Source organism: Ptychodera flava, chromosome 7 (genome assembly GCF_041260155.1).
Source record: "Ptychodera flava strain L36383 chromosome 7, AS_Pfla_20210202, whole genome shotgun sequence".
NCBI lineage: Eukaryota > Metazoa > Hemichordata > Enteropneusta > Ptychoderidae > Ptychodera > Ptychodera flava.
In genome coordinates, this window is record NC_091934.1 from 10141021 (window position 1) to 10164050 (window position 23030).

General features: G+C 37.8%; 1 protein-coding gene across 1 annotated transcript; it reads right to left on the reverse strand.

Annotated features, from left to right (window-relative positions):
• Positions 1-1521: 1521 nt before the first annotated feature.
• On the reverse strand, positions 1522-14046 carry LOC139136116 (uncharacterized). Its single transcript, XM_070703889.1, has 3 exons — positions 13982-14046; positions 3704-3846; positions 1522-2777 (listed from the first exon to the last, which is right to left on the reverse strand). Exons 2-3 carry the CDS (start codon positions 3827-3829, stop codon positions 2355-2357), a joined length of 549 nt encoding a protein of 182 aa, XP_070559990.1. The 5' UTR covers positions 3830-3846; positions 13982-14046; the 3' UTR covers positions 1522-2354.
• Between the last annotated feature and the right edge of the window lie 8984 nt (positions 14047-23030).

Consider the following 23030-nt stretch of genomic DNA (forward strand, 5'->3'; position numbering starts at 1 on the left):
ATGTGTCATGTTTTCACAAACATAACCGATCAAAAACTTTCCTCTGCTTTGAATCATTCCTGATTGCAATCGCGTTCATCGTCTTACGTAATGGAGAGAGCCAGCCATTGTGTTTACACTGAGAGTTGCCATATCAACAGCTGTATCGCGCGACATCGCTGTTACGTCATGCGCACGCTACCTATTCGGAGATTTACCGTGCCGTGCGAAAGGTGGACATTTGTTAGAATTTGTCTTAAAAAAGTAACAAGAACGTTAACGAAATGACCACTGGATAACATTGCAAGATTCATGCAACGTATTATTCCAGTATTTAGCTACACGATATATCCTTGGTCCTCACAGCCGTTCATAATTTTATGTTGGCAACACAGAATCGTTGGCGGAGAGCGGCAGCTATATCGTTTGTTTATTTTGTTTACAATTGCAAATGTAGTTCGGGAAAACTTCAAAGCTGACGACGTTTATCTTACATATCTCGACGTCTACAATCATATCATCGTTGATGTTTTACTTTAAACGTCACGAGGATGGAGCGAAATGGGTATGGGTTAGTGTTAATCGATATTATATTACCATGCCCTGTCCACCGCATTTTTATTGGTCGAGGTGACCCTGTGACCGACCAAATTACGCAATAATGGTTTGTTTATGTGCTAGATAATATGTATAATATCGCAAACATCGTACTTTTCAGCTAAACGTAAATTGTAATTTGTGCAAAGATCATCATTAATAACAAAATAAACGGAACACTTGTGGGCAAGGTTTAGACAGCTTTTTTATTGAAAAAATCTCCAGATTTGCAAAAACTTTACAGCTCGCACACTACTCACTGACAAGTTCTTGGACCCCCGCCGTTCGCGTAGGAAGTTTTCGTATATAATTTTTGACGGTTTTGGGGTTCGTTGATAATATAATAGATATAACAGACTCTGCACTGGCCATTAACGTTTATGTATGGGCTCGGGCGAGACGAAAGCGAAAATTAAAGGGCTTGGCAAGTCTTAAGTCTTAATTTTGTCTTAGCTCTCGCCCTTGCCCGTTAATAAATGTCTATGGTCAGCGTATCGCCCGTGATTTCTATATCAACATATCGTGTCACGATTAACATATGTATCACCATACTAATGTAGCACAGTTGCTTAGAGAATATCTGATACCTGAAATTGTCATTTGCAGGACTTAGCATCCATTATGCAACTTATTTCTATCAGAAAATAATATGTAATGGCTTTTTGATACCTATAACCACTGTGCAAAATTTGATGCTCTACCTATTCCAATATAAAATTGTATAACTGTTTTGCAGTTATACTTCGTGTAGAATACTTTGGAAATAAGCGAAGTCTTTTCCATCCACACTGCTCCACACACCTATGCTAGTCAAGCAAGTATCAGCGTCATAGTAGTAGAATTGATAATTTCTTGCAATGTAACTTTCAAAGTAATAAGTTTAAGGTTCAAACACAGTCCCTCCCCCAACAGTGGACGGCCTGTGGTTTAAACACTCACCTGTCCGATACCACATATTCAGTTTCTGATCTGTCAATGGCATTGCACTTCTCGGGCAAATACCTTCCGTTCTGTCCTCTGAGACGGAAGCACATCTATCATCTGTATCTTCTGAACTGGTAGTAACTCTCCTAATCTGTGGTTCGGACAGTTGCACTTTAAGCAGGGTTTATACACCAGAGAAGGGGTGTAGGTTGTGATTACAGGGCGTAAGTCTTCCTCGATTAGCTGCCTTACATTTCTTACGTGCTTTGGCTGAGGTGGAGAAGGATGTCGACCGCTGACAGGAAAAACCAGAATCTTTAACTGGATATCAGCACCTTCCTTACACAGGGTTAAATGGAAATCATCGTATGGGAAATATAGGCGAGCCTTGTGCTTTCTCAACACTACTGTACAGTCAGACCAACGTCTAATGCATCGAATTAGTAGACGGTAAAACAGGCCTTCGGGCAGAAAATTGCCGATGAAATGGAAGTACAGCTGACAACACACTGAACTACTTGCTGGGAAAATATCACTACTTTTGCCTTCTGCATCCATTTGCATCAGGCTCGGTAGATAAAACATCTCCTTTTCTCCATGCTTTACGGGCATCTCACAAATGATGTCATAGAGTTCCATCATTTTCAGAAGGATTTCCTTGTCTTCATGTCGGTTGTGACGCAGCAGAAGATAATCTACCAAATCATCGTGTAATCTGCCTTCATAATGTAACTCTTTAATCTGACTAATGTGTTGTACGGGCACATCTAGCTCCTCCTTGTACGTAATTGATTGGTTGATCAGTATCTTGAAAAGACTCACCAACCAACCGACATCCAAGATCACTGTGTTTTTCAGCTCTGGTACTGCCTTGTGATATAGTTTCCCCCGACACTGTGATAAAAATCAAGAGCTTCGATGACTTCCGCTTCTTTCATTTTCATCCTCTTCCCTAAATCCTTCACTTCATCCAGAGATATCTTCTCCTTTCGCAGTTTTTTTAATGAAAGTTCCAAATGTATCCACTTCGCTGGCACTGAGTCAAGAAAAAAGTACTCCTCTGCCAACTGCTGTATCTTCAGTCGAAGGGTTTCAACCGCAGGATCTGCAATGGTGCCATCTTCATTTCTGGACTTGTTGTCAATTGCAATCATGTCAACAAGATGAGCATTTACTGCCTTAGTAGCATTCTTAGCCAAGTATTCCCTTATCTGAAGAAGTCGTTTTTGGGCTTCATCGTCGACATCCACAGCTGCAACATCTTTAGCAGTGTCTGTCTATTATTGGAATAATACATCATGTTTTTTTAATTCATAATTCATTATAGTTTTACACTAAATTACTATGTCAAAGCCTTCATAGTCTAAATGCAAAATTTTAAATGAACTCGACCTAATATTAACTACTTTACTATCGAACTTTAAATTTCCTAAAAAGTACATAAAATTAGTTTCACAGACATCTAGTGAAGGTATCTCCTTTGGTCCACTGCTGAATGAGATGTAGTATTTAGTCAAAATTGTCTCCTATTCTTACATAGCTCACTACGTTTTCAAAGTTTTTAGATACATAAAATGCGTATATTGAAGTTGAACAAATATTCGCCTAACTTCTGTGTACGCTAATTCAGGCAAAGGTGTTTTATTTGTACGATGCGCCCGTCAAAAGAAACAGTCCAAACTACTCACTTTAGCTAACAATAGAGCACATCACTTTAAGTTATAATAGAGCACGGGAGACTACCATAAAATTAATTGTAAGACTTATACAATGTACAATGCGAGGTACGCTTATATTCCACGTTGACAAAGAATAACTAGCACACAATTTCATTACCAAAACAATGCTCATTAATAAAATTTGCGTACGTGAATCTTACACTAGGAAATGAGATGAGGTGACTGCAAAGGGGAAACTCGGGAGTATGTTTTCATTTAATAAGATCTTGACTGTGAGCGAAATGCAACTGGATAAAAGGAGATCCACGCACTTCCATCATGTCATACCACTCACAAAATGGAGAAAAGTATAGTCCTTACCAATATCCTATTTTTGGTATATCCCATTATGTCATTTTTAGGAGGTAAAACTATTCTTCTGAATGACATGTAACTTATGCTACAAAACTTGTCATTTTTATACTTAACGTCATCGCGATAAAATCAAAATAACAAACATCAATGTCACTTTTTAGCAATATTACCTGTTTTAAGAGGTCTTTCTTTGTTCCTAAAATGATGACGGGTGGTGCAACTACTGTAAAACTTCCATCTGATTGCGTGAGATGACTTTGAGATCCTTGGCTTGCATGTGTGTGAATTGAATTCATCCAAAAACTAAGAAATTCTAAACAAAAGATACAAAGAACTTTCGCCATAGTATACCAAACGATTTTGTACTGGTGTACTGGTGAATTTACTGTTATATATTGCCAGATTTCTATTCTATGTCACATATTTCTTTCCTTCTTTCTTGTTTGAAAATAAAGTAAAATTTATTAACAAATCAGTATGTCCGCCATCAATATGAATTGTCATGTTTACATCACTGTTATTAATAAGTAAGGCAAACGGAAATAATGCAAAGGATATTTAAAAACAAAGTGAATATAGCATGTTATCTGTGCAATTGAACCGTCAAAATGAGTTCAAGGTCAAGCGTCAAGTCTCACCGGACCAGAAATGTACCTACAAAATCAACTTTGTCCATCATGATCATCTCATTATAATAGGCAAGATTCGGGGCACATCAAAATTCCACATTGCTACAAAACCATTTGCATAAAATTTCAACATGGAAACAATGTTCATTGATATACTTTCCATAAATTAATACACTATGCCCCGTATCTTGCATTAATAGCATCTTATGAAGATATAAAGTTCTTTATCTGTCACAGTGAAAGCAAGCAGCATTTTAAGTAGCATGATGCTCTTAAGGTTTATTAAACAACTTTTCTGTTGTGAAGATATCTTGCATTTGAAGCTATCAAGTAAAGTGCGATTGGTTTGTGTCATTGATGTTCCGTAGGTGTATTACATTTTGAGCTTACATAATCTTTTGCGACTTATTCATTCAGTTTGTCATCTTATTTCCGTGCAATGCAGATGGCAAAAGGCGCCCTACCTTGCCAAAATATGAGCAACCACGTGCATTTGCGAGCGACCTTCAATCTGGTTACTGGGTGTGTTGCTGTTTGTACACTCTTAACTCATAAACAAGCAAGCGCTTGATTCGGAGAGTATCGCTTGCGTATTGCTGATATCGATTGAAAGTCCTGGGAAGAAGTTGTTAAAATAATGCAGAGGTTGCAGGGAATTCTTGCAAAAAATTGTTAGTCTGACTTGTTCGGTAATACCAACGATGATTTTGCAATGACAGGAACTAAGAAATCCATTATCGCACAGGCAGACATGGATTCCGTAAACATTTTAATAAAGTCTTAGGCGAAAGATCAGTACTGTCAGAGAGACCGGAAGAGATGTAAAGAAGATGGGGCGACTTATCTCATATGGCTTCTTTTTATGACGCTCGACAGCTCTCTTACTTTCAATCAGCCACCTTATGAATGAATACTCGACCATATTTTACATTCGATATGAAGAAGGGTGACAGGAATGACTGCAAGCCTGATTTAATCTCGTCCATCGATAGACATTTATTTGAAAAGCGGCATGGCGTTTTTCTTAATGATAAGTCATTCAAACTGGCGAACAAAGCAGTGAAGGCAAAGCGGATGCAACTACAAAGAACATAAAATGGGAAGTAACCTTGAGCATCTGAGGCTATTTCTCCCATTGAAGGAAGAAGACAGGCATTCTGTGAAAGAAGGATGGGTAACAATAATCTTCACGTTATGGGGCATCATTAGGGAGCCGTCATTATTTACGGCCTGGGGGTCTTAGGACTCTGATGGGGTCACTCAATAATTGAAAGCAAGGGGGTTGCTCAAAATGTGGAGAGAAAGAAGGGGTGACTCAATTTTTAGTGCAAAATAAATTGAAACAACTCTCAAATTGCACCATTGCACACATTAATTTGTCAAAATTTTTGATGCGAGACGGGGAGAGCATCTCTCTCGTGCTCTCCCCTTGGGGTGTTCTAACTGTTTTAGAAAAATCAAAATGCAAATTAGAATCACCTCTCAGATTGCACAAGATTGCAACATTGCATACTTCAATTGCTCAAAATTGTCATAGGATCTAGGACAAAACTGAAATGTTATGAATTCATCCTTTATTATCAAAGAAACATATATCTGAATTGATTTCAGTTTAATAACCATTTTTATATTTAACCATACTGTAATTCTGGCTTTTCATTCAGAAGCTGGCAGCTTGGGGAAATTATATGGCTGGCGAGGTTGCAAAAAACTAATGGATAGACTAAAATATACAGACTCTGACTGTTGGTCCTCTAATATCGTGTTCGAAAATGTAAGATTTTGCAAATGACACAAGAAGGTCGAAGATTATCCATTACTGCATATTATTTGGTCTTCAATCTCTGGTAAACTGAGAACTGTTTTTTTACAAAATGTATTGTCATCGTTTTATTGTTGAATATTGCACTGTAAAAATAGCGGACGCTAGACGCGTCGTTATGCGTACAAAATGTAGATGTCGGTGTTAAAAGGTAAACGGTTAGTGTTCATATTGGTAACACTAGACTAGTGTTCATATTATTAACAATGATGTTCTTAACCTGACACGATGTGTTAAAAACCACCTCCTTCAAGTGTTCAAAAACTCAGCATCACAAAAAGTTTATATACTGTGAAACAATGACAATCTTTTGTCTTTTTACTTTATAATGGCTATATTAAATTTAGTACTGCCGGCAAACGTACACGGATTTTAGTGTAACGAATCTCACACTAAGTAAAAAACATTTCTGGTCTACAATTGCAGAAAACATGTTTTTTTCTAAAAAGGGAAGTATACAAATAATTGTACACGTTTATTAAGAGTTGAAATTTTGAAAATTTAAAAAACAATCAGAAAATCACTATGAAAGTTTTTAATTTTAACATCGGCGTGCAAGAGGCGTTCTATTTCTAAACACTTGGTGTTCAAGTTTGGCGCCTTTTCCAATCCCGTAATACATCAAAACGGAAGTTTCGACATTTTTCTTGTAAGCGCAACCTGAAGTTGTGATCGTGCGGATTCAAGACCAGGAAGGGTAAGTATTCTCTCAAAATAGTGAGAGGTAATAAATTTTGAAGCATCTGTATTATTATCCTCTGAAATTAATCGTATTGTACTTTGAAATAGCTTAACTCCGTGAAGAAACCTTTTTTCTTTCAGCGGCTGGTATACCAACAACTACCTGTGAATACGCAGAGATACTTTTGGCAATGGCCTATCGATCGATCTCACTCGGGTCTAGGGTCATCGACCTGAGCGCGATCGATATGCCTTGCATAGTACCGCTGCGTAATCACAGCTAACACATGTCTTTTGCTGGACACAATCTTATGTAAAACATGAATCAAACATCGTGGAGTATACAATGTATTGTTTCAGCATATGAGAGTTTTTTTATTTTTTTTATTTTAATAAGTTGATGAAAAGAAGAAGCAAATGTTTTGCGGCAGTATTGAAAAGGCACTGTATATATGAACGTCTCCCCTTTTCCTTAACCTTATCAGCCCCTTGTCTTTCATGTAAAGTCTCATCTCACCATATTACCAATTGTTCCATTATTTTAAGGATGTAAAAAGTTGGATTTAACTGAAAATCGAAGAGTTGTTACAGAAGCTGGTGGTATAGATAATGAAGAAGATGAGTGTATAGGTAGCTGTCTGGAAACATGTTTGAGAACCTCAGTTCATCTCTAATGTATATTTAAACTTCCAGTGGTCAGTAACTGAATTTTGATAAGCTTCTGTATTTTTGTTCTGAATTAATCTAAGCTTTGGTAGCATGCTTGCTATGATCAACTAAATGTTGCCGAAGAATAAGCTTTCACAGAGTCTGACGTGTAGTCTCCGTTATCAAATGCAAGGGTGAAATGGAACATTACAGCTGAAAGCGACAGAATATTCAGACGAAAAATGTCCACTCTGAATAACTGAATTTTCTGAAATTTTTATTCTGAATTTTCTGTCACTTTCTGCTTCAATTTTTCATTCCCCCTGCATCTAATGAAGGAGACTTCACGCTTTGAAAGGTTATGCCCCTATAACATTTAGTTGATAATAGCCTGCTACCAAACCTAAGATTATTTTGTATTATAGCTCAACACGTCTCTTGTTCTTAGCAAATGGTTTTTAGCTTTGCTGTCAGCTAAATAGGTGGATGTGTAGCATTGTCCTCAAATTTGTACATGCCAAGGTTTTTTCTCCAAAACAGCCAGTACGAATCCTGTAATATTTGGATTACAGGTCCCAAGGGATTACCATAATCAGTGATATGATATATTCATGTTCAAATTATAATGAAAGTGATGTAATATATTCGTGTTCAAATTATAGTGAAATATGCAAATTCATATGATCTCTTCTGATAGCCTTTTCTAGATTGTTCAAATTATCCAGAATTAGCAATTATTTTAAAGACATTAAAGACATTTCAGACATTTTTAAGAGATTAGGGATTATCAAAATGTGATATATTCAAGTTATGATGAAATCTACATTTTTGTATTTTAATAACCATTTTTGGTAAAATTTGTATAAAAATTAATAGCAGGGTACATCAGAATTTGAAAGGTCTTTACGAAATATGTTTTAAATTCCTGAGAAGTAGAGATTTGAAATGTCATCGATTTATTTCAGGGTTTACTTAAAGGTATTACAAACAACAAACCTTTTTGTTTATGAATGACTTTGTTGACAAGGAAATAGGTTTTACCCTGCCAAAGACCCACTTTCCCCACTTTTTGCATGTTGTGCCTTACTGTTACACTTTGACAACTTGACATATTTTGTTTAATTTAGTGTAGAAAACTATATACCATGTGCACTAGAGAAGCCTTGAATAACTTTTTTCTTCAAATTTACTAGGGGAAATGTCTTTAAGGAAGCATCTTACAAAATGGAGTATGCATTTCATACATATACATGTTTTCAAGACAATAAGTAAGCCAAATTTTTAGCTTTTTCAGATGATTTCTTTTACGTTTTAAACAAGTATGAACATAAAACGTAATCCACAATATTTAAGTAAAACTTTTTTTGTCATTATTTGTTCATATTTTTTGAAACGATCTACAGTGTGTATGTGGATTTTTATTGCTTATATATTTTGATACGTGGGTGTTAACACCGTTGATATTTTCCTCTGACAAAATTTACATTAAGTGGCAATCTTTATTTGCCCATTTTACAGTAAATTGTTGTATTATACTCTAGAAATATGTTGTTTATTTTTAGAATAAAATAACTTTACTGAATATCAGTGGTCTGTAATGTTATTTCTGCAGGCTTGAACACCCCCTGAACGCCCCAAATTAAAGGTGTTCAACAAGCGCGCATCATGTGTTCTAGCCTTTAACACACTTATCGTTGAACGGCGTCCATGCGTTTAAAAATTGTTACCGCCCTTTGAACGCGTAAATCCGATCAATTTTTTGAACACAATTCATGTGCAACGTTTGTTCAGATATGAAACACCATGGTGTTCAATATAGTGTCTGATGAACACGTAGCGTTCAAAATCTGCACACGTCTGTTCAAAAATTGAACGTTGGTTGAACACGTAGTGTTAAATTTCTGAACGTCTAGATGCGTTCAAAAAGTGTTGATCACGCAAAAACTGTAATAATATACCATCGATCAATGTCATTTCGAAACAGTTTTACCGAATGCAATATAAATTGAAACACCTCTCAGATTACACCATCACACACATCAATTTCTCAAAATGTTCGATGCGAGGGGGGACGCCCCTCTCTTGCTCTTCCCTTTTGGGCGTTCGAACAGTTTTAGTCAGTAAAATTAGAAATTGAAAATACCTCTCAGACAGAACCTTTGCACACATCAATTTCTCAACCTTTTCCAGGCAAGGTAGGGGACACCCCCTGACACTCCCCCCTCAGCCTCTCGCGTGTTCTCCGCCTCCCCCATCGTACTTTAAGTCAGATATTCTAATGAAAATCCTGTCATGATACCCAACCAAATTAAACAATACTATATGGTTGGATACTGGTTATAGCGTGAGTTTTTATAAATATTTTGTTGTGACTTTGAATTTCATTTCGTTGTTTTCACCTTTTTCAACTGTCATGAGATAACCGATGATCGGAAACTTTGGCATGGTACACCATGATTCGAAAGGTCATTACTATTGCTATATTTTTATAAAGTTTACAAATACATGTATTGATATTTAACTATTCTAAGTGGGGACAGTCAAAATTTCTGTGTTAGAGAGGCGGTTTACTCAAAGTCATCATGGTTGGCGGGGGGGGGGTACTCAAAATGTCAAAGCTTCCAATGAAATTCTTCCGACCCCTCCCGCCCGTAAATCATGACGCCTCCCCTACCACGAACTTTGAACTCCATGGTTGCGATTAGCAAAAAAATTGCACAGCTGTTTCAGAAAGACAATCGGTACTCCAGATTTTGAGAATATTACATTAATCTCGAGACAGACAGTAAATAGATTGTCGCTCTACTCTCTCGCGTGTCTTTGCAATGAAGGCAGAGAATAAACGCCCGCCAACGCCATTACGGTAGAGAGCAACTCTGAGACTGATAGTCGGTGATATAGAGACAGTATATTGACCGTTCCATGACTTCTTCCCAATTTCCGCTGTTTCATTAAACGGTCCATGATGTTGAGAACTTGTTACAAGGCAATACGCAACGTGAGCAATATTGCATAATATCTTATTCAGTGCAAACTGAAGGTTAATGCTTAACTGCATAATGCTTAACTTAAGGTTAATGCTTAACTGCATGATTTTCAAACTTTAAATATCTATTGAGCGTTAAATGTATTAACGATTGACCTCTTCTTTAGATTCTTGCAATTTTGTCGTGTCTGTTTTGAAGTTTGTTTAGGTTCGAATTAGGGTATTATATGTTAATAAGCGACGTCAAGCTCACATTAAAATGCGAGGTGTTTCGGCTTTAGCTTGCGCCACAGACCATGAAACAAAAGACATACCGCGTTGCTAGTCTGTCCTCTATTTGTCTGTGCTTGCGCTTATGAAATTATGATGTCACGCTTACAGTTAGCAACAAATCAAGTAATAATTATACTTCTATGACCGCAGAAAGGTATCAGATAAATTGACCCGACCCTGATATGGGTCTCACGAACCCCGGCCATACGGCCCCGCACAAATACCGCCGTACAACTAGTCTAGTCGGAAGGTAGGGTTCCCATGCACCCCATTGCTATATTTTTAACCTACATTTTTGTAATCCTTAGGGTCTATATTTAATGAATTTTGATGTTCCCAAAATCAAATATTGTCCAATGGGGTTCATTTGGCGCCATCTTGGCCGCCATCTGGCCGCCATCTTGGATTTCAACAATGCGGTAGGGTCACATATATACTGCTCGACGGAAACAGAAACAATAAAATACTATAAACGTTACATTTTTAGAAAGCACAGACCATGGCCTTTTCATTGATATACAGCTTAATGGGATAAGTTAATATACACTTTATATCGGCCATTGACCTTAAATCGTAAAATTTGCTAAATTTCACACCCAATAATTAAGTTCCCGTTCCTCCAAACAATTTTCCATAAAGTATTTCTATACTTTCGGAAGAACTAAGTACAATAAACAAGAACAACATCATTAAAATTATGTGTCTTGAGATTTAGTGGGTGCATGAGCTTGTTTTCTTAATAAGTGGTATGCCACATATCCGTGTGTAATATAACAGAAAACAAATGTATGGCTTTATGGTACGAATATCTATATTTGATAATGTAATTATTCAGCAAGTGAATCAGTGCTTGAATTTCTCATCTGAATTACGCAAGTTTTGGATTGATTCTCTTTTCTAGTGAGATAAGGTTGGCTGTCAGCACCCTCACCGGTGCTTTATTCCGCATGTCTTTTAGTTTATTCTTTCATTACTGTAATAGTGTTTCTTATGGACAATTGATGTCCGATTTAAAGAGAAATAATAATAATAATAAAATCACCGTTATGTACCTAAACATACGCATACACAACCACATACAACGTACACACATGTAATGAACACGCAAGAAACGGCATTTTCTCTTTGGAGTGATTGGTGGTCCTAAAAAAACGTTTTGTATGTGGACCTGTAAAAGTTATGAACATTGAGAGTCTTCACACACGCCGTTTGGAAGGCAATCAAAATTTCATTTCTTCCTTCAGACATCGAAACTGAATCTTTTCTCTCACATTTTGAGGAATTACCTTTGGCATTGTGACAAGTTTGGTCATTGTTTATATCAGTTGATTAAATTCAGTTGAGCTGAGTGGACTTGAAATTTCAGCGTTGATCACATCACATCGTTACCACTGTCACATGGCTACGTCAACATTGCGTTGTTTGATTGATCATCCACACTCATCGACGACGGCCGCGGCCCTGCACAGCTGTCCTGCGGGACTCATTACCAATGTATTTCAAAATACCTGATTGACCATTTACTGCAGATTACTTGTTCTTTCCTATTGTTAGAGTTTTTTGGCTTATATATCGTGAAAAGCAGCGTATATGATATTCAAATATGCAGGGTCATCTATGGAACTGCGGACAACTTTTCCACTGCGTCTCAGTCACATGTCATTTGCATATTACGAACGGTTGTCGATGTTTTCAGAGGTTATCTGGGTAACCGGATATGCAACCTGTGCTTACTATTCTTGACCGTGGAGTGACGTCACTTTCACCTCACGCACGCGAGTGAGGTGAATTGGGATTTGACTGTACAGGACCATGAACAATGCAGAAATTATGTGACAAAGGACAGAACTTAGTGTTTATCATTGACATAATGTTGAAACTTTGAATACTGGTGTAAAGGCTGAAAATCCACACTTCAATATTTTGTTCTCACGACAGTGTGACGCAAAAATGACGTGAAAACCTCAAGCTCCCGGATGTCCGCGGTCAATATACTTCGGGTCATGCCATTACATACCAAGCTCTTACTGGGGATCGTAACGTTTTAGATCAGTTTTCTCAAAACTTCTTCACCCTTTTCTGTGATTTGTTTCGAAATACCTAAACTTACACTGAAAATACGAATTGGTGAAGATTTGTTTCTCAAATTTATATTTTTGTTTGCATTCCTTCTTGTTATTTTTTCAATGCGTCTTATAGCCGGTACCGGTTGCAAGCTACGTGTAATCCGGTGTTCTTTATCGGTGACCGGCTATTATCTACAACATTGCCTACTAAAAAGCCATAAAGCTACAAACAGTAGAAGGTTCTAACTTACGATTGCTTACGATCACAGTCTGCTGCCATTCTTAGAGACTATAATTTATTTGCCAGACTTTCCCCTTATTGTTTATTTCTAGTAAGCGCGCCTGTAGTTGTACCGAGCACGCGACACTTAGCTAGATTTGAACTCAATACAGTGCTCGAAGAAAGTCTCCCCTGAACTAAGTCAAGACCTTCGTTTTGTATCTCCCATCCGAAGCTCGGATATGTCCATTTCGACGACTGGCTTCCATCACAGCGCCTTCAACATTCAAATTACCCGCCGTTCCATGTTGAAAGCCGGGGTTGAAAACCGGTCCCGTTGGAAATCACAACATAATATGCATACCTCAGACGCAAAAAAGTTGGCAGAAATTCAGAGATGTGTTTAAAGTCAAGCATCATAGCTGTTTTATTGAGTGAATTGTATGATGGAAATTCATGTCCGAACTCGGCGATATGTGCGCGGCCATTCTTTTTCCCAACTCCCTATATTTCTATTGCATGCACAGCAGCCATCGCTGTCACGTCTATCCAACTACAAACGACTGTGATTTGAATTCAGTAAATTTTCGATCGGATTCGAACTCACAACGTACGGCATCCAGTCACCTAGCGAAGACATCACAGTCGAGAGGTAGGTCTGTCGGCCAGACCAACAGCCCTTCGGCTACTCCACAAACCCTAGTTATAAGGTAGGCTCGAATTGTATGAACCCTGGACACTTCCCTAATATTCAGGCGAAGGTGATAATCGGTAGGCCCTGGTGTAACAGATAGTTTGTATTTCTCTGATAAGCCAACGACTAAGCAAGTGTTTAACCATCCCGCCCAGTGTTTGCCAACAACCAACGTCACTACCACGTTGCTAATGTGCGCCTTTAAGATGTGTGATGCGATGCTAATGGGGCCGTTTGGCAATGCGATATATGATGATGCGATGCGGTTTCGATTTTGATGCGAAGTGATGCGATGGGTTATGGGATACGCGCACTTTATATTCACTCTTTGACGTGTGACAACCGCAAACCAAGGAAAAATACAGAAATAAAGAGCTCCAGATTGACCGTCAAAAATTGGTGTCAATCGTTGCCACCTTGGGTACTTACGCTTTACTGTCCAGTATTTACCATCACCGACAGGCAAATTGTCGTCAAGAGACTTAGTGAGATCAGTTACAAGAAAATAGATGACCCGATTTGCGAGGAACACCTGGGAGACAGAGACAGAGAGAGAGAGAGAGAGAGAGAGAGAGAGAGAGAGAGAGAGAGAGAGAGAGAGAGAGAGAGAGAGAGAGAGAGAGAGAGAGAGAGAGAGTAGGGGCGGGAGAGACAGAGACACAGAAAGACAGACAGACAGACAGATAGAATGCATGAATGCTTTTAATTTTAATTTAATTTTTTCAATTATATATGTTAACTAATCATTAACATCTTTAATGTAAAAGGCGTACGTTACTTAGATTAGTCAAGTATCAAGTCAGTATTATAAGACAGTCAAGTATAAATTCTTTATCTCAACAATGCATCATACATACTATTTTGATACGGTAAATATTTCATCATCAATAAATCTCACAAAATAAATACAACATCGATCACTTTATCGGTGAAGTTTGCATTTTGATTGCCCACATAATATCATAATATCATCGATTGACTCAATGACAAAGTTGTGAAGTAGTGAGTTCGAAGAAAAATAGCTTGATAACAGTGAATCAAATTGTCTTTAAGATCATTGAATTTTTTTGTAAGCAGTATACAACTGTGAATGAGGCTTTATCTGAATTTAATGAACACATTTATTTTTATTAGGACAATTATCTGTTTTTAATTGACTCTTGAAACAAATATCAAATTAAAAAAGAATCCAACCTGATGGGTGATGTAATATATACTATGTCCTGCAAAATCCCATAAACTGAAGTATACATTTGATTCTTCACTCCTTATTCGGTGTCGGCCCAGCTTTTCATAATACTGAAGTCTTAACCTTTCGCAAGCTTCAGATATTCGTTCTCCTTCCAGTTTTACTGCATTCAATACATCGGTAACTTCGGCTGTTGTGGTTTTCTGTGTGTTTTGCTGTGTAGCACCACTAGAGGTTATTTCTCTTGCTAGGACATCTGCCTGTAACTTTTGCGTTTCTATTATAGATTTACCATCTTTGTACTCGGTAGTAGACTCTACATGAAAACAATTAGATAATCAAAAAACATATTATAAATCCTTAAATCATTCAAATAACAGTACAACTATTCTGACATCCATATCTATCGATCCTGTGATCGATCTTTGCGTTTGGGATAGGTCGTTCGAACAAAACATCGGAAGTGCAATTGTCATTGGTGAGAGTCATCATTTCAAAAAACATACTTGTAAGCAAATTTGACTGAAAAAGATTTTCGTTTTCTTGCTCATAGCTCATATCTGTTTAAGACTCCACTTTAATCTTTGGATACGGTAGGGAAATTTAAGAAAATCAAGTGAATATAAGAAGAGCTTATCCAATATTATCATTGCTTAGTTTGGTCGTGGTGCTACGAGTCACCACAAGGTTCGAAGACGAATGTGATGTCGGCCGCATCGTCATGAGTTTCAATAGTCCTGTTTCAATATGACGTACTATTCATGTCCTAAACACATGTACCAACCACAGTGATTGGTGTCTGCGGTCCTATAAGGTCCCCTTAAAGCTCACTGATTGGCTGGACCCTCTCTCGTAGGTCTCATTGCCATGTAATGTTCATCTCACGGCATTGTGATTGATTTCTTTGTGTCCTTGTGTTAGCCTCGTTAATATATAGCGTTTGCTGCCTCGCAATGTAGTGTCCCATGTATATCCTAGATACCGTTGTGGTAACCAGTTATTTAAAGTGTTTGCACCTGGTACGTGGTGCGATCATAACTCACAAAGCCAAAGACAGAAGGCTGAGAAACATTCACTTGTTCAACGTCTAATTGGCTCGGAATACTTGCTGGAACAATTCAATTTTTAAGTAATATTTCGACCGTTGATCAACGGTGTGAACTAAAGTCTCTTCTATTTTAAATTTGTTCTGAACACAAACATTCTGAATAATGTCGAACATATCGAGTTCACCGATAGGGTTTGTGAGTCATGTAACACTTATATATAACACATATATAGCGAACCGTTTTCGATTTCCGAGCATGCCGACAGCATACCCTGAATTATAATATACAAGCTCGCAAATCCAACGCTCTGATTGCTTCAGAGACATAAAGAGACCCGCTGTATTACTCGTGATGTGCCATGGTTGGAACACCACAGATGGTACCAGCCGACTGGAGAGCCTTTTATATTCGTTCACTTTTGGTTGGGAGAACAACAATTAGTGTAAATTAGGAATATAGTACACAAGTTGTAATAATTCATTTTCTCATTGCGATATTTCAATTCAATTTTATGAAACTGTATTGTACTTAGAACAATTTCAAAGCCAAATTACTCAAAACTGTATGCTGCTCTAATGTACCCACTTTTCTGATAATGAAATCGAAATATGGTTGTGTGGAATAACTGCAAACATGGAAAATGGAAAGCGGAAAAAACGGAAACTGGAATCAGGGATAAAAAGATTCAGTTTGTGTCTTTTTTGTAACAAGAAGTTCCTAGCCATGAGTTAGAGAATAATACACAAATACGGTAAATCCTATAAAGAAAGAGCTTGAAAAGCGCGGTATCTCATTTCATTCGTCTGCATGTACACAAACTTCCTTGGTCAATCGAGGTGGTAGCTTAAGCGAAATTGAGACAACATCATCCGAACAAACACCTAACAGACAGCCCAAACATTGCTGAAAACGTAATCGCAAGTGTAATACACCTTATTCATATTATGTGATGCCAGTATCATCACCGTACGGCTATTATAAACGTCCATTATGAAATTCCAACAACAGCGAGCACACCGTCATCGACTATGACCTACTCTTATGCCCTCTCCCACATCAGCGACTATCCGTACCTATGGATGGTTCCCACCTATTCCGTAATAGCCTCCGCCATCGTATCCACACACGTCCGTTCTCGTTTTAAAGGCCACATCCATGTTTAGCGTCCGTTTTTTTCTCCATAAGACGGAAAACTCTCATTGATAGCATTGAATTTCTTTATTTTTTTCTTTGTTCAAGACATGGATATATTTGTCTAACACATCCATGGTGAAATCAACACCATGAAAAAGTAACAGGGTCTGGTAACGCCAGCACGCCTTTTCAATGAAAAAGATGTCATAACATTTGCTATAATGCCTGTACGTTTTGTCTGTAAAAACGACAATGGCTCCGTATATTTTGTTACGCGGCACAACAGAGAGTCCACGCTGACTTTATTGCGCAACTTTGAGATGCTAGAAAAACTCTCTACTGTTTTTATACTACATATTCGGAAAGCTCACACTGTGATCTGGAACTTATGCCATTAGTCCTGTCGCCGGTTTTATCTATGGACCTTAGCAGGGCTGTGGTGGGAGGCCGTATAACTCGCAGGAAAACAGCATCGTACGCAGGGCTGTGTATCTTGATACGTTAGGAAACACAGTAGTGAGTGTTTTCAAATTTCCTCAATTACAAGATTTGAGTTTTTAAGGCGCAATGCTACACATTCCGGATTCCATTTCCCATTTTCCTTATTCCATGTTTCCGGTAATTCCACCCAATGTCGAAATATCGGTAAATCCACCACATCGACACCTTACGATATAACGATATTTACAGCATTGCTACTGAGCTTCCCTTTTTACGGTAACAATTAATATTAGTCGTAAGGGATGCAGCATTAAAAATTTACTAGTTTCTTTGCTTTACGGGCAGTGATGATGTTGGAATCATATGCTTCATGTCTGACCTCAGAAAGCATTGTTAGAGATAGCAATCGTACCAGATTTCTTTCCTTGTTGCACAAGACGTCATCATTGACAAAGCTTTTCCAATTTTATAGAAAAGAATATGCTTATTTCGCTGCCGACCTCATCAAAATATTACCATTGAATGGCGGAATTGCTGAACGCCAAGCGTGCAGTGCAAAATAAAACAACCAATTGAATGACTTCATGTTTCTCAGTGAACATTGATTCTCTTTGTCATTGTCTTCACGTCGCGGTCGAACCACGTTCAAACATCATGAATGACTGGTTACTACAACTGTTGCCAGGAAGTACATGGAACACTACATAACGAGGCAGTGAACATTTAAAACGAGACAACAAAGAGATAACACAGGGACATGAGGCAGCCAAACACACTGCCGTCAACTGAACATTACATGGTAATGAGACCTACGAGAAAGGGTCAAGTCATTAAGTGGGTTATAAGCGGACCTTATAGGACCGCAGACACCAATCACTGTGACTGGTACATGTGTCTCGGACCTCACATATGAAACAGGACGAATGCGAGCCGACGAAGTGGTGATAACATGGGGTATCGCCTTTTTGTCATATCATAATGATTAAATTAAATGAAACTGATTGAAAACCTATAATAAAATTTAATGTAGCAAAATTTTTGAAGGAACAGTTTGACCGTACCATGTCATGTCCATGCGCCCACAAAGTATTACTACCGCGACATTTACCAAAGTTTAGTAGTTTACTGGCATGAATTTACCTCTACTAGGGAAAGACGAGTGTCTGGATATTATTTTAAGTTTCAAATAATTATGATAATGCTGAGCGCTTGCCAACATATGGCTAACATGACTCTGCAGGAGACAATACAGCACATAAGATCGGATCGCGATTTGCATAGAGTGTGATTTACTATTAAGAATAACACTGTCTGAAAATTATATTTCTCTTTTGTTAAAATATGACGTTAAACTTGTTCAATAATCATTTCCATTTAAGTATTCATTTACTCAATCTTGTCTGTATTGTTCTTTGCTATAAATTTAAGTGACATTTAACTTATAATTTCTTTGCGCGTTTCGACATATTAAATACTCTGAACATAGAGAAAGGCTGCAGCCAGACCGACAATGACAACTCTCAACAGTATTGTACGATTACACGGCTCCGTACAGTGTTTATCTACAAAAAACCACGTAACACGCCAGCACGTGTCCTGAACACCGTAAGGCACGATTTTCCCGGAATAGTTTTCAAAACCAAAAACTTTTCGGGATCAGACGTAAGACAGCTGAGAATTTTTTGTTCTGTTTTAATAATAGGTGGTCGCCTTGAAATTAGTATTGGTTACACAAAAAAGTTGGTCATCGCTGATAAATCATGTTCACGTCCGAGGAGACACTGATGCGGTCGAGGGCACATGATCATAACGTACGCACAGCAAATACTCAAACTCTAAATAACATTTAAAACAATTGGAATTATTTTGTGATCATAATGAATTGAGCATTTTGTTATAATCTATTTAAAAATCATCAATCTAACAGTGTTTTTGTGTGAAGACGAGGGCAAATTTCATAAATTATTGATAATTGCACAATCATCAAATACATCTCTAACAAATTTTACATTTTTGTCTAGCTTTTCGCACTCTCAGGAAAGGAGAACCCATTAAATGTAACTGATTTGTCAATTTTGTTTAGGTTTAAGTCAAAATACAAATTCCCTTTCCAAGGTTGATTTGTAGGCATTTGCTATTCTCACCAAACGATGCATGATAAAATTTTAAATTTTCGATGGGAAAATGGCCTTCTACCTCTACCCAAATCAATTCTCCTGTAGTGTATGTTTTTTGGTGATCTCTCTTTCAATTGTTTTGATAGATGTTAAGAAATGTCTTGTACATTTATTTATTTCATATACAAGGAAATGAGACCTGGTAAATTTGATTTAACTACCCCTTTCTTGGGTGTGTGCTAATTAATGCTGGAAAATTAAACAAAATCACTGAACTATATCAGCCCTTCTATTAAAAATGAACTATTTTTGGTAGATGCAAAGAAATGTAATCAATATCATCTGTCTGTTGAAGCCTTAAAATATTAACGGCAGGAACCAACAGTTTTTGTCTGGAATTTTTAGGGACTGTACAGAGATGTCTTTGAGGCTTTCAGGGACCACTCTGAGGAGACCCTAAATCTTTTAGAGACCACACTAACTTGTCCTTGAAACTTTCAGGGACCACCCGGATGAGTCCTTGAAACTTTCAGGGACCAGCCAGATGTGACCCTGAATCTTTCAAGGACTATCCTGTTGTGACCCTGAAACTTTCAGGGACCACCCGGATGAGTCCTTGAAACTTTCAGGGACCATCCAGATGAGTCCTTGAATCTTTCAGGGACCACCCAGATGAGTCCTTGAAACTTTCAGGGACCACCCAGATGTGACACTGAATCTTTCAAGGACTATCCTGGTGTGACCTTGAAACTTTCAGGGACCACCCGGATGAGTCCTTGAAACTTTCAGGGACCACCCAGATGAGACCCTGAATCTTTCAAGGACTATCCTGATGTGACCTTCGCTCGTCAGCTTGTGCATTCACAAGCATTACTTGGTAAAGCTGACAGGCAGAGGAATCACTGAAAAGATTTGGTCCAACTTCCTGCACATACAGCATCAATATTCATGACTGTCAAAGTTAAGATTATGTAATGGCTTAACACGGCGTCCTCATCGCTCTGATGTGTGACTGGTCGGCCGGCGCCGAAACACGTCTTTGCGTATTTATCATGTGAAAGATCTACAAGGCATGTTCTCCCTGGCATAAATGTGATGAACTGGGCAGTGGCTGAACCTTTAGTCGACTTAGACGAGCAGTCTTGACGATTAATGGTAATGTACTCGCTCGTTGAAGTATGCTGTTGCTATCCGACGCGCCGCTGGTCTGAACAGTAAACAATTCGCAAACAATCATTTCATGATGGCATATTCCATTTTAACCTACAGGGACACCTAGGGCGCATAGCACGATTGTGTAAGGTCCCGGGTAAGGTACATGTTGCTCTTTTATGCTGTAAAGTTTTCCCACCGTTTAAAATACTGTGGTTGTATGTTACAGTCTTCATGATTAATTTGGAGATGTAGTCAATGATACTTTTCTCGTTAAGCGAGACACCGAATCGTACACCAACTAGTATGGTCCTTGCTAATTAACATGGTAAAAGTCATGGGTCACATTGTTGTGAGACTGCATTGTTTCAAGTCGAGTGTGTAAACAGCGCGACGTTCGAATGAATTTTGTCCCCTGCACTAATTCCTTCGTCGGGAAAGGTTACCAATTCTGAATGTAGGACGTCCATAACCCCAATTATTTAAAATACAGGACCACATGGAAAGCAACAGAATACTGGATATCGCCGATGAATTTGATTTCTGTGACCACGGTCCTTCTGGAGTGATAGTGCTGTTCCCGATCTCGACAATGTCAGCGTGAACATGACTGAGACTATGAGTCCTTGAAACCTTCAGGGACCAACCTGAGGTGTCCTGAATCTTTCAAGGACTATCCTAATGTGAAACTTTCAAAGACTGCCATTGCAAGACGAGTCCTTGAAACTTTAAGGACCACCCGGATGAGTCCTTGAAACTTTCAGTGACCACCCGGATGAGTCCTTGAAACTTTCAGGGATCAACCTGAGGTGTCCCTGAATCTTTCGAGGACTATCCTAATGTGACCTTGAAACTTGCAGGGACCATCCATATGATTCCTTGAAACTTTCGGGACCACCTGATGTGTCCTTAATCTTTTTAAGGGACCACTTAGATATGACCTCTAAACATTGTTTTAATGACTGGCCTAGATAGGCACTTAGAAATAGTAAAGCACCAATCAGATATGATCTCGAAACCTTTAAGTGCATCAAGGTCCTCTAAAGAATACAGCAATCATCAAGTTTTGACCTTTAAACTTGACATTTTCAAAACTTGTCAAAAAGGATAAATTTACAATTTTTTGAAAAGCAGATGGCTTTAAATACTACAATTTTTTATACTACTTTAACATTTAACTCGATAATTACGGTTTTGATATTTTCACTAAAAATAATATAATAACTAAATGCTTTGAGTAAACCCTCTCTTAGAGAGCATATTCTGTTACTTTTACTGTTCATCTTATAATCACAAATAGTTCCAATTGTGTTATTTCAAGTTGTTAAAAGTGGCCTAAGCTTTTGTTATTTTACTATCATTCTTATACGTACTTTGATCAGCCAAAGTTTTGGCTCTATAAAAGGAGATTAAAGGAATTAGTTTATCAACAAGCTGATTTCAAAGAGGTAATAGTATCTACTTTATACTTCAGAAAAGTGAAATGTTATGTGAATATAGCGTTCCAAAAGTCAACGAAACACAATGTAAACATTTAATACCATTCATATACTTTTTTACTGTTTTATGTTCACGGCAGGGTTGCTTCGTTAATATCATACAGAGAGCCGATCAAGGGGTAAGGGGTCAAAGATAAAGACATTTCAGGCACAGCCCTGCCGTTAGCAACTAAAACAACAATGATCATTTTCTGATAAACGTCTGCCAAAACTCAGTGAAGTCCGGCATTTTTATTGTTCCCGCTTGGAAAGTACGTAACCACACGTTTTTCTGTCTTTTTATCTTTAAAATAGTTGCGACATCTTTTAATATCGACGGTTTATCGAAGAACATTCCGCTAAGTATAGATTAGTAAAATAGGGTGAAATTTATTCGGTGAAAATTGTGCCAACCTCTCCTCTGTTCTATCAGGAAACGTAATGTATTGTTCTGACCGAGTAATGCAGGTACAATTTTGCTACATTACGATAGAATGAAGCCGTCATTGACAACGTAAACAAAATGTTGACCTTAAGGATGTGAGTGGTAAAATTAAATATAGAATAGTAATAGAAAATTGAGAGATATGTTTATTTGTAATTTGTGATTCAGAATAGAATGTAGAAGTAGATATAGAAAGCCAAGTTTTTAAATTGAGTATAGAATGGTAATGAAGTAAGGCGAGGGCAATCTTGAGTACGTAACCACACGTTTTCTGTCTGAATGATTTCACGATTTAGTTGCTATATAGGACAATATGCATAATTTATTGTCAAGTGTGTTAAAGTTGCTATGCATCTTAATTGTCTGCGGAGATGCGGATCCTTTGAAATAGCAAAGTTTCCCTGAAACATTGACATATGCGTAAAACGTTTTTGTTATATCATTTTATATATTTTCATGTACGCTTCAACAAC